This window comes from Bos mutus, chromosome 16, assembly GCF_027580195.1.
Source record: "Bos mutus isolate GX-2022 chromosome 16, NWIPB_WYAK_1.1, whole genome shotgun sequence".
Taxonomy (NCBI): Eukaryota; Metazoa; Chordata; class Mammalia; order Artiodactyla; family Bovidae; genus Bos; species Bos mutus.
The window spans coordinates 39,501,329-39,518,308 of record NC_091632.1 but is presented as its reverse complement, the minus strand read 5'-3'; the positions used below and the strand labels follow the sequence as shown (position 1 = coordinate 39,518,308).

The 16,980-nt window shown below is 43.3% G+C and overlaps 1 protein-coding gene across 6 annotated transcripts in view; it reads right to left on the bottom strand.

Annotated features, from left to right (window-relative positions):
• The window catches only part of LOC138991266 (calmodulin-binding transcription activator 1-like), an 84,064-nt gene that overhangs the window by 32,616 nt on the left and 34,468 nt on the right, over positions 1-16,980 (bottom strand). For 2 of the 6 annotated variants that reach the window (XM_070385166.1, XM_070385169.1), the window contains one exon: positions 16,485-16,603. In XM_070385166.1, coding sequence (XP_070241267.1) covers positions 16,485-16,603 — 119 coding nt within the window. Of the gene's footprint in view, positions 1-1,460; positions 1,532-9,455; positions 9,592-16,484; positions 16,604-16,980 lie in introns of those variants that run through there. The other 4 variants (XM_070385164.1, XM_070385167.1, XM_070385165.1 and 1 more) reach the window with 4 other exon arrangements.

Here is a 16,980-nt window from a genome sequence, read left to right as displayed (position 1 = left end):
ACAAGGGCGACCACTCGTGGGGTGACAGAGCATCTGACATGGTGGGAAAAGGGCCGTGCCACAGCCACTGACAAGGGTTCTGTCCGCCGACGCAGGGCAGGCAACAGTCATCAGAGAGTTCTGCTGCTTATTTCAAAATAACCGCATTATTTCTTTCTTCAGATACCTCCATCTCTGCAAACCACTTCCTGGTCTGACTCTGGGTTCTTCGTTCAGGTGACCCCCACTCAACGCCTTCCTGAGAAAGGCGTCTCCACACCTCAACGCTACATCAGGGCTCCCATTCTGCGCATCTACTCTTGAATTCATGCCACAACATTCTCTCATTCGCAGCAAAATTCCCGGGAGGATCCTTAACACCTGCCATCCCCAAGTCCTTGCCGCATTTGCTTGCAACCCACATTCCACTGGCATCATTCGCCAGGGTGACTTGGAGCTTTCTGGTGCCCAAATCCAGGGGTCACAGCTCCATTCCCCACCCAATTGGACTTCTCAGTCACCTCCTGACTACGTCCTCTGAGGCAGAAAGAACAGTGTCACCCCTCCCCAAAAGAGCCACATTCAAATCACCAGCTCCTGTAAATACAGAAAAATTAAGCTGCCCATCAGTTGACCTTAAAATAGGGAAGGGACTCTGGACTGTCAGGGTGGACTCCATGGAACCACTAGAGTCCTTACAACTGGAAGAGAAAGGCAAGAGAGGTTGGAGACGGGGAAAGAGATGTGACGACACAAGTAGGGTCACAGAGTCTCCAGTGTCGGCTCCATACGGGAGACGGGGGCCACAAGCCACGGCGTGTGAGCAGCCTCTGCAGGTGGAACAGGCCAGGAAGTCTCCCCTGGAGCCCCCAGAAAGGAACGCAGCCTGCCCACACCTCGGTTTCGGCCCAGGGGGACCCCTGTCAGACGTGTGACCCGCAGAACTCGAAGATGATATATCTGTGCTGTTTTAAGCCACTATGTTTGTGGTGATTTGTTACAGCAGCAAACCGAGAACTGATGCAGTCCTCCTCGAGGCCCACCTTACCCGGTCCACCACTGCTCCCTGGCTCTCCACCCTCCTCCTGGCTGGCTCCTCCTGCTCCACCCAGGGCTTATCTCACCCTTTCTCCATCCATCTCTCGCCCCCGCGTGATCTCACCGCGTCTAACAGCTCTCCAATTTATGTCTCCACACAAGACCTCGCTCAGCCTTCTAGACAGTGGCCTACTCGGCACAGCCACTGCAGTGTCTGAGAAACATCCCAAATCGATACAGCCAAAGAGAACTCCTGACACCCTGCCTTCAGTCTCCTTAGTCTCAATTATGAGCACCAACAGCAATGCAGCAGCTGAGGCTGCAAAGGAGGACTCCTTTGTGATGCATGCCCCACCCCCACATCCAATCCCAAGAGTCCTGACACCTCCACCTCCAAAAGTGACCCCACTTTTCTCCTCTTCACTGCTTCCATTGTCTCTCACCAAGATTGCCAATCACTGCAACAGCCTCGGACTGGTCTCCCTGTCAGTCACACAGCGGCCACAGGACGGCTCTGCAAATAAAAAACCCACATTACACCTATCACTTCCTCAAAGTCCACCCGCCAGGGACTTCCGGTTACTCGAAAAATCCCAAGTGTTGGTGCCGACAAAGGACCTCAAGATCTAGCCCCTGCCTATCCCAATTTTCCCAGGTCTACTCTGTTCCAGCCACGTTGTTGTCTATTTTGTTTCTCAAACCAAATGCATTCCTGCCTCGGGGCACTTGCACTTGCTATTCCTTCTGCCTAAAATATTCCCCCATATCCTCAAGCAGTTGTCCTTCATCATTCAGATAGCTCAAATGCTCTAAGGAAGGCCTTCATAATCAACCCACTTCAAGTGCTCACAGCTGAGTATTCTGTTCTATTTTCCCCAACAACTCTCTGAAATTTTTACATACTTAGTGCTCAGGTATCGTCTTCCCTTCTAAACTATAAGCTCCATGACAACAGGAAACTTGTCTGTCTGGGAACCTCAGCATCCTCAACCAGTGCCTGGCACATATTGGGCCTCAGAAACCTTGCTGAACTCATGAATGAAGATATGAAACACAATGGAATACTAACACACAGTCAACAAACGTGATGCTGTGAATTACTGTCCAAAAGGCCTAAGATGCACACAACATGTTAGGAGAAAAGCCAGACCACAAAACCACCTGTACAGTAACCCCCTGTGAGTTAACAAACAATAAAATATACGGCCACATCAGTAAGGAATATGTCTACAGAGACGTACATCAGAGAGTCCACAGTTTCTTTCTGATGGCAGGCTTTGGGGTGACCTGGCCTTCTTGCTTCCCCTGCTGAACTATGTGGCGTGGAGGGTGAGGGGAGGAGTCCACCCTCCCCCAGGCTTCCTGGCTCCACGGGAAGAGCTCCTCCATGGAGCACAGTCCTGCTTCCAGCCTCACTCCCACTCCCACTGCACAAGGAGTGGTTTATCTGATACTGGGTGCTTCAGTATGGCCTCCCATGACTCAGGGAACAGCCTTCAGGGGCAGCTCCCGTAGATCTGTTTGGCAACACCAATGACCATCTCTAAGTGGGATGTCCAACTCAGGGACAATGTGTCAGCAGCACACTTGAGTAGGAGACCTAAACAGTGTCTGCTGATGGGCTTTTCATGTACTCATTCATTCAAGAAACAGTCACTGAACACCTGATATCGTGCCCTAAGATAACTCTACACTCCCAAGATCCATCCATGAACAGAATGGGTGAAGACTGCTGTCGACCAGGACCTAGCAGGGGCAGTCAGACAATACACAATAAAAAGAAGTAAATTATACACTATATTAGATGACAATAAAAGCTAATTTCAGAACACTCATGTCTCACTACCCTCATTTATGAAATAAAAAATATATAATCACCACACAGCAGGTTCTCTGAATTGCTTGAGGAATGGATTGTTAAAAATTACTGGAAAATGCTTAAATATATAAAGTTTTGATTGATAATAATTAAAGCATTTAACAAAAATGATTCTTAAATAAAACGAGTGTTAGGAAGTCTAAATTTTGCTCAACAGCACAAAAATAAAATAAAATTTTAACATGCACAGTAACAACTGTCCTCTAATGCCGGGAAAGGGGAGCCTGTCACCACACAGTTTAAAGACATGTCAGGAAAAATGGGAAATGACTACTCTCTGACCTCAATTGTACAGATCGTGTTTAATTTCTAGTTTTAGTGTATCCTTTCTCAGAAATGGGAAGCAGATGGCATTTTTCCCTTTCTTTCAATTCGTTCTAAACTTTTTAAAAGGCATGTGTATTTCAGTGTTTCCCCTCCTCCTCCTTCTGGAAAAGCAGCCTTTCCTAAATAAGAACCCCGGGTCCAATGGGAAAGCATTCCTCCTGGCAGCTGCTCTGACAGCTCCAGTCTCCTACGCAGAGCACTAAAAGGGTGTGACCTCACGACACTCTGACTTGACCTTCTGTGTCGACATCCCCCCCACCAGAGGGATACTCCCTGACGTCTTTAAAAAAAAAAAAACTATTTCAGCATGAGCTACACACAGAACGGCGGTCTCTCTTTGTGGACTTGGCTTCTTGAAAAACTCCTGTATTTAATGAGCGATTACGCAAGATTGATATACAAGGTCTATCACTTTCCTATACATCAGAAACGACCAAGCGAAATTTGAAATTTAAAACACAGTATTATTTACATTAGCATACCCCTCCCCACCCAAAATGGCAACCCACTCCAGTACTCTTGCCTGGAAAATTCCACAGACTGAGGAGACTAGTAGGCTGCAGTCCACGGGGTCACAAAGAGTCAGAAACGATTGAGCAACTTCATTTTTCACTTTCTCCCCCCAAAAATGGAATTAAGTATAAATCTAACAAAATATTTACAACAGCTGTAGGAAGAAAATTCCAAAACTCTGATGAATTAAATAAAAAACTAAATAAATGGAAAAGCAGTCCACGTTCACAGATGGGAAGACTCACTAGTTGTCAGAACTAGATGTCAGTTCTTCTCAACTTGATCTCTAAGTTCAACACAATCCTAATCAAAATCCCAGCAACAGAATAATTATAAAGTTTACAAGGAGAGACAAGAGACCTAGAGCAACCAACTCAATACTGAATGAGAACAAAATCAGAGGACCGACACTATCTGACCTCAAAACTTACTACAAAGCTACATAACCAAGGAAGTGTGTTGGGCTTCCCTGGTGGCTCAGTGATAAAGAATCCACCTGCCAATGCAGGAGACACAGGTTCAATCCCTGGTCCAGGAGGATCCCATATGCTGCAGAACAACTAAGCCCGTGTGCCACAACTTCTGAGCCTGTGCTCTAGAGCCAGGGAGCTGCAACTCCTGAGCCCAAGTGCTGCCACTACGGGAGCCTGCGAGGCCTAGAGCCCATGCGCCACAACAGGAGAAGCCACCTCAGTGAGAAGCCCTCGCACTGCAACCAAGAGTAGCCTCTTTCTGTCACAACTAGAGAAAGCCCACTCAGAGCGATGAAGATCCAGCACAGCCATAAACAAATAATATTATTCAGGGGGAAAAGAAAAAAACAGTGTGGTACTGTCCAAAGAAATGGACAAATGTTCAATGAAACAGAACTGAATTGAAAGCCCAGACAGAGACCCACATAAACATAATCAACTGATCTTTGACAAAGGAGCAAAGGCAATACAGTGGAGTAGAGTCTTTCCAACACTTTCAGATAGTGCTGGAACTGGGCCACCAGGTACCAAAAAGAAGGACTCAGATACAGGCCTTACATCCTTCACAGAAACCCAACTCATAATGAATCACAGACCTCAGCATAAAATGCAAAACTATAAAACTCCTATTAGATAACACAAGAACCAGAAGATCTTGAGTATAGCACTACAATGCCAAAGCATTATCCATGGAAGAAATAATTGATAAGCCAGACTTAACTAAAAAGCTCTGTCCTATGAAGGACAATATCAAGAGAATGATAAAAAGAAACTGGGAAAAAATCCTTGGAAGAAACACCTCTGATAAAGGACTGTTAGCTAAGGTAAAAAAAAAAAAAAAAAAACACTGTTAAAACTCAACAATCAGACCCTAGCAGACACCTCATCACAGGAGACATACAGATGGCAAGACTGTATATGAGAGGATACTCCACATAACATGTTACCAAGGAAAACACAGATTAAGACAACAGTGAGCTACCACTGTGCATCTATGAGAATGGTCAAAATCCAGAACACAGACAACACCAAATGTTGGTCAGGATTCAGAGCAAAACCAACTTTCTTTGAGTGCTGGCAGGGACACGAAACAGTGCAGCCACGCTGGAAGACAGTTTGGCAGCTTCTTACAAAACTAAACATGGTCTTACCACACGATCCAGCAACTGCACTCCCTGGTATTTGCCCAAAGGAGTTGAAAACTTATGTCTATGCAAAATCCTGCACATGAATGTTTACATCAGCTTTATTCAAAACTGCCAAAAACTGGAAGTAGCCAAAATGTCCTTCAGGAGGTGAATGGGTAAATGATCGGCAGTGCATCTGGACAATGGAGTATTACTTAGCACTAAAAAGAAATGAGCTACCAAGCCATAAAAAGACACAGAGGAATCTTAAGTGCCTATTACCAAGTGAAAGAAGCCAATCTGAAAAAGCTACATGTTTTATGACTCCAACTACTACATGACATTCTGGAAAAGGCAAAACTGTGGAGATAATAAAGAGATGAGCAGTTGCCAGGGGCGGGGAGGTAAAAAGGCGGGGCACAGATGACCGTTAGGGTGGCAAAACTAACCTGTATGAAACAACAATGATGGATGCACGTCACAACTGCTCGTCCAAACCCAGAGAAAATGCAACACCAACAGTGAACCACATATGAACTATGGACTCTGGGAGATACTGATGTGTCAACACAGATTCACTGCTTATCAAAAGGCACTCTTCTAGTAGGACTAATGCTAAAGCTGAAACTCCAGTATTCTGGTCACCTGATGTGAACAGCCGACTCCCTGGAAAAGTCCCTGACGCTGGGGAAGACTGAGGGCAGAGAGAAGAAGGCGTCACAGGATGAGATGGCTGAATGGCATCACCAATGTAATGGACATGAACTTGGGGAAATTTGGGGAGATGGTGAGGGACAGGGAAGCCTGGAGTGCTGCAGTCCACGGGGTCAAAAAGAGTCAGACACGACTGGGGGACTAAACAATAAGAACCACCAGTAGGGGATGCTGACAGCAGGAGAGGCTGTGGATGGGAGGGGGCAGGGCACCTATGGGAACTCTCCGCACCTTCCACTCAATTTTGCTGTGAACCTTAAACAGCTCTAAAACTTAAATCATAATAAAAAGTAAATAGAAATTCTAGGTGTGGCCTCCCAGGTGGCACTAAAGTTGGTAAAGAACTCACTTGCCAATGCAGGAGACATAAAAGATGTGGGTTGGATCCTGGGAAGACCCCCTGGAGGAGGGCATGGCAACCCCTTCCAGTATTCTTGCCTGGAGAATCCCATGGACAGAGGAGCCTGGCAGGCTACAGTCCATGGGGTTGCAAAGAGTCGGACACGACTGAAGTGACTTAGCAGATATACACACACCTGGAGCCCCGCCCCTCAGACCTGCTCCCACTGACTGAGGCTCAGGTGGCTTCCCAGCCTAGGTCAAGCTACTTCTCAGCTTTCTGGTTTCCTGGACATGGGAAACCTTTTTATCCCCAGAAACTCCGTTGGAATCCCAGTAAAATGAATTCAGTGCTGAATGAAGCTGCCTTGGAACTGCACCCTGGTGGTACTTCGGCTGCGCCACGGAGGCACACACACCTGCTCCACTTTGTTAATTCCCAGGGCTGGAGCTCCTCCCACTTTCCCCACTTCTCTGTAAATGGAAACTGCATGGAAACTGCACGGTCTTTAACCATTACATTTACTTCAGCTCTGCATTCTTCACCAGACCAGAGAACACGCAAAGCCACTGAGAAAGCTTCAGGAAACCCACACAGCATGCCCACAGAATTCTCCCTAACAGAGAAATACTCTCCCAGACACATAGTTATCTTTCATCACAGTCACTCCAGCCCATCTGTGCTTTCTCATCCATCTAGAAAGGAGTTTCTTTTTGCGTCTTTTCTTCCCCCCCCCCGGCTTTCAAAAGCATTAAAATTCGGGGCTTCCCTGGTGGCTCAGTGATAAAGAACCCACCTGCTAATGCAGGAGACACGGGTTTGATCCCTGACCTGGGAAGACCCACATGCCGCACAGCAACTAAGCCTGGGCATCACAACTACTGAGCCCGTGGCTCTAGAGCACGGGAGCTGCGACTACTGATGCCCACACACCTAGAGCCTGTGCAACAAGAGAAGCTACCACCACGAGCAGCCTGCATGCCAATACTAGAGAGGAGCCCCGCTTGCTGCAACTAGAGAAACACCTGTGCAGCAATGAACACTCAGCCCAGTCAAAAATAAAAATAAACAAAAGCCTTAAAACCAGAAAACAGGTTATTTTTTAGGAACGTCTTTTCAAATTTCCACCAGAATTTCATAATCGAGATAATAGAACTTATCATTAGCAACATCTGATAGGTAATATTAAAAGGACTGGAAGGTGGGAGACAGGTAGAGAGGTAAGTAAGTAGATGCTGTCAGCTTTAGGGTCCTGCTGCTTTCAGCTCTCCAGGCCAAACAGAGATGGACAGGGAATGGGGTAGAGACCATCCTTCATGCTTCCTCTTCCAAAAGAAAACGTAACAAAAACTGGAGTATGAACAGAGGCCGCCTGCCCAGAAGGGGGCCAGCTCCACCAAGGCCAGAGGGACAGAAAACCCCCAACCCCCAACCTGCTGGGTGATGAAAATGTGGAATTAGATGGAGGTATACCATGTGTGGACACAGGACTGGAAAAGGTCAGTTTTCATTCCAATCCCAAAGAAACGCAATGCCAAAGAATGCTCAAACTACCACACAACTGCACTCATCTCACATGCTAGTAAAGTAATGCTCAAAATTCTCCAAGCCAGGCTTCCGCAATACGTGAACCGTGAACTTCCTGATATTCAAGCTGGTTTTAGAAAAGGCAGAGGAACCAGAGATCAAATTGCCAACATCTGCTGGATCATCGAAAAAGCAAGAGAGTTCCAGAAAAACATCTATTTCTGCTTTCTTGACTATGCCAAATAAATTGACTATGACTTTGACTGTGTGGATCACAACAAACTGTGGAAAATTCTGAAAGAGATGGGAATACCAGACCACCTGACCTGCCTCTTGAGAAATCTGTATGCAGGTCAGGAAGCAACAGTTAGAACTGGACATGGAACAACAGACTGGTTTCCAAATAGGAAAGGACAAGGCTGTATATTGTCACCCTGCTTATTTAACTTCTATGCAGAGTACATCATGAGAAATGCTGGACTGGAAGAAACACAAGCTGGAATCAAGATTGCTGGCAGAAATATCAATAACCTCAGATATGCAGATGACACCACCCTTATGGCACAAAGTGAAGAGGAACTAAAAAGCCTCTTGATGAAAGTGAAAGTGGAGAGTGAAAAAGTTGGCTTAAAGCTCAACATTCAGAAAACGAAGATCATGGCATCTGGTTCCATCACTTCATGGGAAATAGATAGGGAAACAGTGGAAACAGTGTCAGACTTTATTTTTCTGGGCTCCAAAATCACTGCAGATGGTGACTGCAGCCATGAAATTAAAAGACGCTTACTCCTTGGAAGGAAAGTTATGACCAACCTAGATAGCACATTCAAAAGCAGAGACATTACTTTGCCAACAAAGGTCCGTCTAGTCAAGGCTATGGTTTTTCCTGTGGTCATGTATGGATGTGAGAGTTGGACTGTGAAGAAAGCTGAGCGCCAAAGAATCGATGCTTTTGAACTGTGGTGTTGGAGAAGACTCTTGAGAGTCCCTTGGACTGCAAGGAGATCCAACCAGTCCATTCTGAAGGAGATCAGCCCTGGGATTTCTTTGGAAGGAATGATGCTAAAGCTGAAAGTCCAGTACTTTGGCCACCTCATGTGAAGAGTTGACTCACTGGAAAAGACCCTGATGCTGGGAGGGATTGGGGGCAGGAGGAGAAGGGGACGACAGAGGATGACATGGCTGGATGGCATCACTGACTCGATGGACGTGAGTCTGAGTGAACTCCAGGAGTTGATGATGGACAGGGGGGCCTGGCGTGCTGCGATTCATGGGGTCGCGAAGAGTCGGACAAGACTGAACTGAACTGAACTGATTCCATGTGTGTACACACTACAGACCACTGAATGGTACACTTTAAACATAAAAATAAATGAAAAGATGATTAAGAATTAAAACAATAAGCAAACTCCCAAGCTGGCAACAGTGCTCGAGCCTCCACAACTGGAGAACTGGGCTTCAGACAAATCTTTAAAGCTCTCAAAGCACAACCTCACACCACCACCAAAGACACAAAAGAGGCCTAGAAGGCGTCTTACCTAACACTCAGCTGAATGGTGGCAGAGCCAAGACTATATAACCTGTTTCCAGCTGGCCAGTTCTGTATCCTTTCCCAGACATCGGTGATCCTTGCATTCAGTAAGGAAGTTTTCATCTCAAACATTAACTCATAATCTGAAAAAGTAAAACCTACAGCAATTATATTCTAGCACACAAACTCATTGTTCAAGTCTGTGATTTGTAATTACAATTGCAGGGGTACCCAGTAGTGTCATTTAAGTTGTTCTTAGACTAATGAGAAAAACCAGAAGTGAACCTAAGACTGACTGATATATTTGTGCCAAGGCCTAACGACAGGCTTAGAGAAATGCTTGCTGAGCAAAAAAACAGTTTATAAATAGTTCAGTGCGGGAGGGACAGGATAACTGCAGGGCACAAAGTAGTGCCATGTACCAAATTCAAATGAACCTGCCTGAGCCTGGATGGGACAGGGGTTGGGAGAGAATGGACACATGTGTGTGTATGGTGGAGTCCCTTTGCTGTTCAACTAAAACTACCACAATACTGTTAATTGGCTATATCCCAACACAAAGTAAAAATTTTTAAATAAAAATCAATTAAAAAAAAAAAAAAAAAGAACCTGCCTGAGAACAGTCAGGACTATATTCACATTGCAAGGAACAATATAGATTTGGCAAAAACATCATCCACTGCATTTAACTAATGCTGTTAATATAAATTTTATTAGTTTTGTGGTCTCTTTTTATGTAATGTATATACTATTTGAGCTTTATATTCAAAGAAGAACTCTAACAATTAATAAAAATTATGCTGAGTTTTTTGTGTTTTTCCACATTTCATTCATTCAACAAATATTTATTGAACACAGAGTATGGGCCAAATATTCTTTTAAGTGCTACATTCTGAAAGAATATAATAAAAATAGTTTAGGTCAAACAGCACTGGGTCTACAGAAATTTTCTCCCTTTAAAGAAAAACTGCTTTACCACCTTAGATTTTATAAACATTACTGGACTCTCTGGACTCTCTGCAGGTAAGATGTGCTTCTTTTACTGCTTGCTCCCTGAGGCCAAACCCACCGGTATTGCTCTCTTCACCTGCCTGCCGTCATGGATGTGGGGGGATGTCCCGCCCCCAGCATTTCAGTGTGCTCGCTCCCCTCTGCTATTGCAACACCAGAGTGACTGACACAGACTGCCTGATGAATAGGTCTGTGCTCACATGGATCGCAGTATCCATCCATTCACTTCACACCACTAAGTTAAACAGAGGAATTATGCTTAACTGCTACAAAATGATCACATTTAAAATTTGGTACCACACACTGTACTCAAAAGACAAAGGTGGTCACTCTGAAAATCTGGCTCTCTGTATGTACTGTGGGTCATACATGCATTTTCCTCCGTGTGTGTGCGTGTGTGTGTGTGTGTGTGTGTGTGTGCACGCGCATGCTCGGCTGCATGCAACTCTTTGCAACCCTATGGACTGTAGCCCACGAGACTCCTCTGTCAACCACAAAAGCCCTGCTTGACCTCAAAGAATGATCAGCTGCTGCTAAGTCGCTTCAGTCGTGTCCGACTCTGCAACCCCAAAGATGGCAGCCCACCAGGCTCCCCCGTCCCTGGGATTCTCCAGGCAAGAACACTGGAGTGGGTTGCCATTTCCTTCTCCAATGCATGAAAGTAAAAAGTGAAAGGGAAGTCACTCAGTCACGTCCAAGTCTTTTCGACCCCATGGACTGCAGCCTACCAGGCTCCTCCATCCATGGGACTTCCCAGGCAAGAGTACTGGAGTGGGTTGCCACTGCCTTCTCCAAAGAATGATCTGGGACCAGTCAAACCCTTAACACTGACAAAATCTCTCACTCACCCTTATAATCAAAAATGCTTTTCAGTTTAGCTTAAATGTGGGAAATATAAAGAGTCTTAAATGGTCTCCAAAAAATGTGTGTCTATGTTTCAAAAAGATAATATGTAAGTATACTACTTATCTGATATGAAGAGCCAATTCACTGGAAAAGAACCTGATGCTGGGAAAGATTGAGAGCAAGAGAAGGGGGTGGCAGAGGGATGAGATGGTTAGATAGCATCACCGACTTACTGGACATGAATTTAAGCAAATTCGAGGAGATAGTGAAGGACAGGGAAGCCTGGTGTGCTGCAGTCCATGGGGTCACAAAGACTTAGTGACTGAACAAGTACATGAGTAAGGCCAATAACTGCAAAAATTGCACCCCTTAATCTACAACTTTATAAGTTATACAAACAAAAATTTTAAATACAAAAATACTCAAGAATTTATACCTTTCCAAAAAAATGATTTTAAAAAATCGTAAAGGTGGGTTCTTGTTAAAATAATTGAAATGAAATATAATTTAATAATTTTCATAGTCATAAAGTCCATTTTTCTTACCTGAATATAAAAAGTTGGGGGGAGCAGTATTCAGGATTTAAAATGCTAATTCTCTCCCTATAAAAGGCATTATACCCGAGGGTTTTTTCTTCTTCAGCTTCTGTGGTATGATTGTATCAGCCTGTATGTGTACTGCTCCCTACACAAACATTTTTACCATTAAAAAAAATGCATTTAATATGAAAATCTCTGAAGCTACCACCACAAACCTTTGCAGCACTTCCTTTAAGATCAATACAAACTGGAATTCTTTTTTGTTTGCTTACTCTGGAGAAACTTTGTGTTAGAGGAAAAACAAACAAAAGAAAGAGCATTAATAGTTCAAAAATAGCAGCACACAAAAATGATCTGAACATACTGAAGGAGAACATTTTCATTATAAAAGGTTCATGGTGCTGCATTAACTTCACTTTGGAAGAACGCCACTGGAAACCCAGATCCAGCAAGGGGGGAATGCAGTAGTTATAACTTAAGTCAAAGAGCTAATTAATGACTAAACAAAAGAAATTTCAGTCTGGACAACATATATGGAGTACTAATATGTGTAATTATGAAGTAGTCGTTTGAGCAATCAGAAAGTTGCATTAGCATAATTATTTCTGGCTCTGGGCTTTAAAAATATCAATATTAACTTAAAATGCAGAAATCTCGTAATAGTTCACCTAATTATGTGAATACCTAAGTGATCATGAAATAACAGTTGGTTCTCTAACAAATATGCTCTGTGTTGAATACATTTTTTCCTGCCCAGGATAAAAAAATCAAGCCTATCAACCTGCCAGTTACGCACAGGTACAGAATTTCTGTTTTTAATGTACTTTCTTCCTTACCTAGAGCCCACACATTAATATTCATTACTAAGAGTTGAAACTCCTTCTCTAACACAATCTACTACTTTTTCAAAATAATTCTCAGACAAAAATACATTAAGTTTAGGTATAATACTAGAAAATGAAAAATGAAGCAAATGAATAAAACAAAATGATCAGAAGTCACTAAGGAGGGCAAGACCTTGGGGAAGTCTTATCTGAAACTGTTCTTGGAACAGAACTGCAGAAAGTATGTGCTCCAAGATCAGGGGATGGGCTTGGACTCCCAAGGCCACCACTTTCAGGTGCTTTATTTAACAACTCTGCAGTTCAAGTCTCCTCACATACCATGTAAGAGTAATCACAAAACCTACCTCACAGGACTAGGTCAAGGAATAAACGTGAAGATTCACAGAAAGAACTCAACAGTGCCTAGCATGCAGTAGACGTTCAATAAATGGTAGCTGCCGTAATTATCATCATCATTATCATCTCCTGGGAAAAGAGTGTTTATGGCTGAGAAAGCATAAGCTAAAATTGATTTGTTTTTAGATACAACATTTATTTTGCAATTGCAAACAATATTCAAGAAGGGCAGGAGAGTTCACCTATCCCAATGAGTTAGAAAAGGTTAGAAGTGCTGAAGCAGGCCCTATAATCTCTTTTATTGCTAACAGTCTTCCTTTTCAGTGACTTTCAGCTTTACCAAAATTTGCATGTGAACCCACAATACTAATTTTACATCAACTCTTTTTAACCAAAAACTAAATTACACAGTGGATCTGTCAAGTACCCTAATGTGGTTAAGGGTTATGGGTCTTTAGATTAAAAGCCTGAAAGACACACCGCAGAAAGAAAGTTCCTGTGAATCAATCAACAACGTAGAAGAAATGAAGCTCAGACAGAGCCAGGCCCTGTCAAGTGTGCTATCTTGACCAAGTTATTTCACCCTTTTTACCAACAGTCCCTCATCTGTAAAAGGAAACACGCTGCATGTGAACGGGCACAATCTTGCTCCCCCTCTCTCAAGAGATGTACACACACCGGTCACAAGGTGGGTTTTCTCCAGTAACCAACCACAAGTGTGACCACACAGGTGTGAGGAAGGGCGCTTCTCAAAAGTACAGAGGAGTCAGATTCTACCCAGGAATTCAATTGTGCACACCTAGCAGAGAGAGAGCACCACGGGTGACAGAGAAAGGCGACAGCTGACGTCTAATCCAAGCAACCCCGGCCGCCAGTCTCCTTAGCAAGCAGATGCTGCTCAGAGCGTGAGATGGAAACACGCGTCGGCTGTGCTCACAACTGCGCTCGTGCAACATGCCCCTCCCTACGTGAGCGCCTGGTCCTGGCAAGTGGAAGCGACAGGAGTGTCATGTGTGTCCAACACAGCTCCTAAATACCAGCCAACTCCCTCACGCGTCCTCCACTGAGACACGGTTGTCCCCTCCAACCGCAGAGGGCCTCCACGCCCTGAGCCCCTGGAGAGATTCCACCGGTCCTTAAGGCTGCCTGACCATGAACCCACCTTTCCCGGGAATCTGTCCCCTTCAGGTCTCAGTGGTGACATAAAGGACAGCAGGCTGAAGGACAAACGAATTGTTTTGTTTCTATTACCCTAGCCAGTAAAAAAAGAAAAAAGGCAGGTAACGATCACCACATAACACCCTACAGAATTAACAACTGCTGTCACTCTAAGACGCCTCTATTTTTCCTGAAGCCAAAACTCAACAGGTAACAAAGCCAAAGTCCTCTACCCAGAAATACGGGCCAACCTTTGACTTCAGTTCTCTCGTAGGATTTTTCATCAGGGTTGAGCTGATAGATCACTGAAGGCGCCTCGGATCACAGGGGAGGAGGGCGGTGCCCTGGCCCCCACCAGCCAAGGCCCACCCCCTCATGTCTCCAACCCCATGTTCTCAGCAGCAGTGACCACTCCTGCAAACAGCCCACAGCTCTCAGATCCCAGTCTCACACTGCACGGGTCAGAGGGGAACACACTTCAGTCACACTGGGACCTAAACCACAGTCTCCAAGGAGCTACGTGAGCTGAGGTTCTAGAAGAAAATGCAGAACAACTTCTTATCTGCCTTTTAATCTGGTCCTCTCTAAAAATTCCTTATTGGATATTTTATAATGTATCTAAAATAATCGTAAGGTGGAACAAATCAATAATTTAGAGGTAAACAAATATGTGAAAGTTGAAGGCTGCATTCAAAAGTTCCAAAAATGTTTTGAAACCACTGATCTAAATAATCTACCAACTAAATTTCTGACACTGTTACCTCCAGCTTTATAACTCTTAAGATCACTAATTTTAATTCACTAAGCAATTACTGGTTTCAACTGTAATTTCAAGTCAAAGGTAAAATAAATTGCCAATTACATAAAAATGTAATATTGAAAAAATTATATGCTTTGTTACATGTATAAATAAACCGAAACTGATGTATAATAACATAGCATCAAATCCTCTTTCAGGGATTACTAAGGAACATACTGAGTTTTTTAATATTTCATGACCTAGTTTTGATTTAGTGAATGGCTCCCAAATTGTATTATTTTGCTGACAGAGTAACGATCTACGATTAATTTTCAGCACATTTACTTTGTTTTCACGTTCAAAATGTCTGAAACAATTACTAGATGACTGATTAAAACAACAGGACTCTAAACCAGTTGTTTGTCAAAGGTATCTTGTCTAAGGGGGGAAATATAGTTTATGCAAATAATCAATACATACATACCTTTAAAGACGTTTAAAATCAGTTGAGACAAAACTATGAGGTTCTAGTGAGTATTTAAATATATAAACTAGGATAAGTGAAGAGACTCTCACATAACCTCTTGTAACAAAACAAAAGCATTTTAGGTCAAGAATTTGAGCAGAACAATTTTTAAAAAATAAAGGTAAATAGGCAGCACTATTTTCTTCTTGTATTTTAATGACCAATATAGGGTAGAGTTTTGTATTTATAACTTGGAAGTAAATGCTGAACCAGCAATACGAACTGATTTAGACCAACCTCGCAAAACCAATGACCCCAGCCATGTGAACTAAAGAAACAGAATTCCCAGCCTGATGGACACAGACCCAAGTCTCATCACCACGTGAAATGGGTATCACCCTGAATTGAAACAGATTTCAAAAAAAAAAGATGACAAAGCAATCCACCCTTAATATTAAGACTTCCAGATTAAGATTTACAAAAAATTTAAAAAAAAAATCATCCAAGAAGATAAAACTCTGACTCACTCTACTTCATCAACCTTCTAACTGGATATCAAATAAACAACCTACTACACAGCCTTCATTCTTCATACAAATGCCTTTCATTAAGGTAAACCAGTTAATTCTCCATGCAAACTTTCTTCATTAGAGAGGACCAGAGCCATTTTGTTAAAAAGAAGCCTGCCCTTCTCAATTCTACAGAAACTTCACATTGTCAAGACACTGCATGGTCTATGAACACTGGGGCTGTTCCTCTATTTATGATAGGAACTAAGCTTTAACTGAGATGCAGATAAGAGTCAACCACCAAATGCAAGACACCATAATGCAGGAAAACACAAAGACAGAAACTCATGCTATCTTAGTAAGTCAGCGTGCACATTTGAGATTTTTCAATGCAGGCCAGGCAGATCAGAGATTGTTCAAAACAACATGTTGGTCTTTGTCAAATCCAGATTCAGTATTCTTCTCATTCACAATTTCCTAGTTCAGTATTTTGAATTTTAAGCTAACATATAGTAGTACTGCGCAAGATGACCTAGCAAGTTTGCCCTTAAAAAAATTAATACCCCTAGAAATAGAAATTTATCTACCTCATTAGTGTTCCATCGGTGCCTCTCTTTGGGTAAACTTGAACATTTCGGCAGACATTCAAGCAGCTTTTTCGGTAAAAAGATTTTTACATGACTACTATTGCTGTTCCCATGATCATCTATAAAGAAGAAAACAGTAAATTCAGAGAAGATAATAGAGAAAAGCTCCTTTTAAGTACACTGGCAAGGTCAGAAACAGCAGCTCAGTTTAGTCACTGGGAGACCAAGAGCATCATCCCTCTTAGTTAACAGAACTCATTGACACACTTTTCAGGTAGATGGCAGCAAGACTGTGGTCAAGAGGCTCTACAGTAAGATGGAGCTCTTGGCTCCATGGCGAGCAAGTGAACAGGGAATAGCCCAGCAGCTGCCCAGAACCTAAGCACTGCTTTTAAAGGTTCTTTCACGAGGTTTCCATGAAGTACATCAAAATCACAAAATGAGTTAACCTCACAAAACCTAGAAATCTTCTGTTAACCAGGTGGAAAAGGTTGTT